Raw genomic sequence first — 5,825 nt, 5'->3', positions numbered from 1 at the left:
GCAGCCTGTTCGCGCGGCTCCGGCCGCGGGGCTCCCTGGGGGGCTGGGCCAAGTAGGGGCCTGGGCGGGGGCTTGACCCCAGTTAGCTGGGGTCATGGGATTGCAGCAAGATAAACATCCAAATGTCTCTTGAAGGCATTCAAAGTAGGTTCTTGAACCACCTCCGATGGCAGGCTGTTCCAGACCTTGGGGGCTCGGACAGTAAAGAGGTTCTTCCTTAAGTTCAGCCTGAAACGGTCATGGAGGAGTTTGTGACCATTCAACCTTGTCATCCCTTGTGGCACTTTGGTGAACAGGTGTTCCCCCAGATCCTGGTGAGCACCCCTTATAAACTTACAGGCAGCCACCAGATCACCCCTGAGTCTGTGCTTTTCCCGGCTGAAGAGTCCCATAGGTCTCAGCCTCTCATCATAAGGTCTGTTTTCCTGACCTCTAATCATGTATGTGGCTCTCTTTTGAAGTGCTTTGGTAATGTTGATAGACACTAGTAAGGGAAATGGGATAAGATCCAACTCTTTTGCTTGTGTCCAAAGCAAGGATTTCAAGCCAGACTTAATGCACTAAGCAGGGGTCAATAAAACTTTATTAGAAAATATTTAAAATTTTGGTTATTATATGTCTTTGTAGAGTTGGAGGAGAATATAGGATCCCAGTCTTGGTAGTTAGATGGGTGCATAGCTGGTATATGTTGAAATGATCTAAAACATGAAGATAGTCATGCAGCCTACATTAACCTAGGGCAAAGGGGTTAAGAAGTTTCAATGCCATACTTTGATAAGAAGAGAGGTAAGACCCAGCACATGTTAACTGCACTGATACAAGAGTTGTAATGTGGTAAGGCGATGGTTTCAGCATGCAGTGTACAATTTCTGTGGTGTGAGGAATTTAAAGGCATAGACAGTCATTGGGCATGAATGCAGGTCCATGGAGTGTGAGTGCAGGGAAGAAGGAGGTTCATTCTATCATCTTACTCTTTCTTCTAGTGGGTGGTCTTCGCACTGGTACTGGCCTTGGACATGCTCAACATAAATTTTCCTTGACCATTGGATAGTATCAGATACCATGAGACATCTCATCTATTTAATGTAGTGACTAAGTACTCTGCAGGCTCATTGTTCAGGTTCCATACTCCAGATGCCCCAATGATCAGTGCCTGCACTGTTGCATCGTATCTCTTCTCTGGTGGCCTGTATTTTGACTTTTTTTCCAAGTACCATTCTGGATGGTGGAATAACTAGAGAATCCTTACTGCATTTTCCAGTAATCATTGATATTTCTTGCAGTGTGTGCTTGTTGTATTTTGCAAAAAATATAATCCTATAATATAGACAAAATTGTGGAAACAAAATTGTCCATAGAGGGGACAAATATAGTTGTCCCTGATGGAGTTTCATCCAGTACTATCTATAAAGGTCCTGGCAGTGGTGGGGAGCTTTGGACTCTCAGGTTTTCTGGTTGTAAAATTCATGCAGTGATCCATTATTGAAGGGGACTGTCAAGGGCTCCCTGTGGGAAGCCAAGGTGCCAGTTTCCTTGTTAATGAGAGTCAGTATCACTATCATTCTGGTGATAGGTGGTATCTGAAGTTTCTCTGGCAATAACTAAGGTTTATGGATTTCCTTCAATGCTGGTCAATCTATCTTAGTGCCAGGTACAGCATGGAGACTAATGACTTTGTGTTGATGAGAGCTGGATCAATAGATAAAAATCTTGTGTCATATTGGTGTAGTTGATATTAGCTGAGGTAATAGCCCCTCCATTTTAATTGTGAGGAAGGTGGAAGCAGGGTATCTCTCAAGGGTGTCTTCAGCTAGACATTTCACCACCACTTTATGTAAAATTAATCAGAACCAAAATTTGCTAACCTTCAGTTCTTGCTGCAAGGCCTTGTCTAGGTTGGAGAAAAGGACAAATAACAGTTGGGTAAGACTGGTTGGGAAAACTGTTAAGATGGAGGCATGAAGGGGAGTTTTCATTAATTTTGTTTTCACAAATACAGCTGATATTTGTGCTTAAATACTCCTTCCCACCCCTACATCCCAGCCATAAGAGCACTAGATTCATTTTTATAATGGCAGCAATCATAAATAACTTCAATGTGATCTCCAGTCTGATATCTACATCAATATATTTACTTTTTAATTTCACCAGTATTTCTATTCATTTAAGTACTGTACTGATTAATATTGAATTCTAATCTGCTAAGCTGGTCTAACAGGTGGCTTATTCAAAGAGTAGTTCCATTTTGTTTCTTCAGATCTCCCACTGAGTTACATTCATGGGTTAGTTTCCTATTATTTAGCGATTTCACTGCTTCAAAAAGCATTTTATTAATGGCAGTTTTAAATTGCTACCTGGTGTAGGCTGAAGAAAAATTAATCTACTGCAATGGCTTGTTTCAACAACTTTTTCCAAATTGTCTCTCTTATTAGCTACCTTCTTAAAAACATAATTCAGCTCTGATTGGACTTCATTGCTTTATTAGTCAATGCACATCCATCACTTTGAAGATTAGAAAATATATGTAAGGGAAACTGTAGCATCAGTGTGAAAAATGAATTGTAAAATACCAAACACTTCAAAATATGACAGGATTAAAATCCAGGTTTGATGCTTTTGATATGTGCTTGGAATATGTGCTTTTTGACTGGTCATCTCACCGGACTTACACAAAGCTGACACACTGAACAAAACTAGGCAGTACACCTTTTCACTGGAATTAAATTTGAGCTGCATATTTCTTTTCTGCTGCTGCAAGGTTCTATTATTGATTTTTATTTTAAAATTTTATACTGCTTGATTTTTACAGCTCTCCTCAGGCTGCTTCATACTAGAGACTTTTCAATGTAGTATGCAATTTTAGATTGAAGGTCTACTATTAATTGTGGTGTATTGAATTTACTATGGGATTTCTGTGCCAGAATTTCAGTAGACTTTTGCTTGGGGGACAGTATGTGAGCTGCAGTAAGAACATAGATGGAAGTTTAAGGCTACATACAGAAGTTTCCAGGATCTGATCTTCAATCGTGTGGCTTTAAATAGCACGATTGTAGGTTGGGTGCCAATTGTATTGTACGGGCATTCGCCGGTATTGGGGGCCTGAGTGAAGACAGGTTGGGGGGAGGAGTAGGGGGATCAGGGCCCAGTGGGTCCACAAGGGGGATTAGCAGGATCATAGGGGTTGTTGGGTCTGGGGAAATGGGGAGCCACATCAGGAATGCAGTCTAAGTAAATTAGGGTCTGTGGGGGATTTAGTGGGTCTGGGAGAAAGAAGAAGCTGGCAAGTCTGTGAAGTGGGGAGAGTTGACAGGTTCATGGGTGGCGGGATGGGAGGGGGACTGCCTGTCTAGGGCTGCTGTGGTTAGATCAGGCACAAGTTAGCCTGATCTACATAGTTCACCTCCTAGGTGAACTAAAGTTAGATGAGACTGGCCATTTTTTTGCATTTTAAAGCAAACATTCATAACAATATTTAATGAATTCTTAAGTCTCAGTTTTTGATACTTTAATATTATAGGCTGAGAAACTGGAAGAAAAAAGGAGGCAAGAAGAACAACAAAGAAGAGAACTGTTTTATGAAGATCGGAGTCTGTAAGTAAAACTTAAATCTGACTACTTAAGAGTCTGAAAGGGGTCACAGTTATTTCATAAACATAGGTGGCATCTGCAAATATAGGTGACAAGCAGATAGGGAGATTCCTCCAGTGATGACAACTGGTCATGGCTCCAGGCTGTTGTGCTATCGTTCTGAAATAGACCCTTTGCTGTCAGGTGATGATCAGACTTCAGGGGCTAGAATAATTATATCCTCTACCTTCTAATGCATCAGTTATCAATCTCATTAGGCCCAGGGCACCCTCAGAAAATGCCAGCTCATAGTTTTCACTAACTTTTCAACTAAAGAAAAATAATAGAGCATTTTTTCTGTTGCAAAGAACTCAGAAAGACCGCAAAAAGGAAAAATGTTTTAAACATTATGGATTGTTATTTGGAATCTCTGGGTATATCAACATGTGCAGTTAATGAGACTGAATAAACTCTGGCACAGTCTGAGGAGCAGTAAACTAATCGGGATATCACCATCTATATATATATTTAAATCACAGTAACTTACTCTACCTGCAGATGGTACTTGTGTCTGATGGGACTATCTAATGGCACAATAAATTGGTCTACATTGCCATGCACGTGTATACAGTGATGCTTTACTGTACAACAAATTAGTTTGCTGTGCAGTAAAGTGCACATGTAGACTTGCCCTCTGAGTTTATCTTATGAATCATGTTTGCACACCTAACAGTTAACATTTCATTGCACCCTGCAGCACCCTTAACAGGATTTCAAGGCATCCCAGGATGCCACAGTACCGTAGTTGAGAATCATTATTCTAAAGAGATTGCCTCTGATTTCTGAGTCTTAGAATTTTCAGTGTTTGAGCTGTGAGAAAATAGTTTTGACATTATGCTATTCTTAGTTTCAATAATTAAATACATTTTGCTTAGAAGCTCACCAAATCAGTATAGAATAAAGAACTTATAAGAAATAGTCAAAAAGAAAAAGCTGTTGGGTAATTCTATTAAAAAAAAAGGAAGAAAGAAAGGGGAGAAAAGGTAACCAAGAAAAACAGCTGCAAGAATTGAAACACTTTTTTATTCCTTTGCGGACAAAATCTCATGACAGAATATTATAGAGGTACCATGGTGCTAGTTGCCTTACAAATGCATTGCTAAGTGGAGAGCATAATTTAATGGTTTATTATAGGAACAGCAAAGCTTAAAAAATTAATGCTGTTATTCTAACTCCTTTTTTCATTTGCAACAGCTTGCCCAGTGCCTACTCCTTGATTTCTCCCTGATTTTAGTGCAGGATTGCTCATTCTTTTGTTGTTCTGAAAGTTCAGACTGTCTGTAGCTGTCTTGTTTATGTGACAATGGAAAAGACTCTTTCCGTATGTTGGGTTAATGGGTTTTGTTCACAATTTTACACTTGGTACTTAAGAATCCTTGTAACTTTTGCCTATTATATAAAAATGTGATTTTTTTATTTTTAATATAGGAAAAAATGTTGACCGCCAACAGAAATAATGTTGGGGCTGGTAAGAGGATTAAACAAAGTTGTCTTCATGGGGTTTTCTTCAAATACTACTCTCTGAGGAAGCCACTGAGGTGGTAGCACTGGGTGGCAATAAGCCATTGTGCTATTATTCCAGCATTTTAATACAATGTCTTTACTGAAAATTGGGGCAAAGTGTATCTTATTTTTGGGCCTGAATTAATCTTAAATTCTTACCCCATCCGCACTTCAGAGCAGCTCCATGACGTCCCTTGATTTCATGTATATAGTTGAGGAATCTCTTGCCTCAATGTTTTCCTTTCATTGCAAAGTCTAATAGGATTAGATTTTTTTTAGCAATTCTTCCTTCTATCCCTACATTTCCTAAACTCTATGACATAGCTTTCTTTGATCGATCTCTTTTCCCATTAATTTTATGCTCTCTGATAATTTCATCTTTTTTTTTGAGGGAATTATTCATCCAACAAGATCTAAAGCCAACACTATAAATGGTGAAGAGGTATCAACTGGGAAGTTTGTCCCAGACTTGGCTTTTCCAGTGACCCCAAGTTGGCCCTTTCTTTTTTCATAGTTTCTAGGGTCAGAAGGGACCTGAGTAGATCATCTAGTCCGACGCCCTGCCATGGCAGGAAAGAGTACTGGGGTCAAACGACCCCAGCAAGGTGTACATCTAGCCTCCTCTTAAAGACCCCCAGGGTAGGAGCCAGCACCACTTCGCTTGGAAGTTGGTTCCAGACCCCAGCCACCCTGAT

General features: G+C 40.0%; 1 protein-coding gene across 3 annotated transcripts in view; it reads left to right on the top strand.

The window, feature by feature from the left end:
- The window catches only part of EPSTI1 (epithelial stromal interaction 1), a 94,178-nt gene that overhangs the window by 41,699 nt on the left and 46,654 nt on the right, over positions 1–5,825 (top strand). For all 3 annotated transcript variants that reach the window (XM_019529865.1, XM_019529864.1, XM_019529863.1), the window contains exon 6: positions 3,518–3,591. In XM_019529865.1, the coding sequence (XP_019385410.1) occupies positions 3,518–3,591 (74 nt within the window). The remainder of the gene's footprint in view (positions 1–3,517; positions 3,592–5,825) is intronic.

Source organism: Crocodylus porosus, unplaced genomic scaffold (genome assembly GCF_001723895.1).
Source record: "Crocodylus porosus isolate Cpor-Errol unplaced genomic scaffold, CroPor_comp1, whole genome shotgun sequence".
Taxonomy (NCBI): Eukaryota; Metazoa; Chordata; order Crocodylia; family Crocodylidae; genus Crocodylus; species Crocodylus porosus.
The sequence above is the reverse complement of the archived record's forward strand: the minus strand, read 5'-3'. Positions and strand labels throughout refer to the sequence as shown.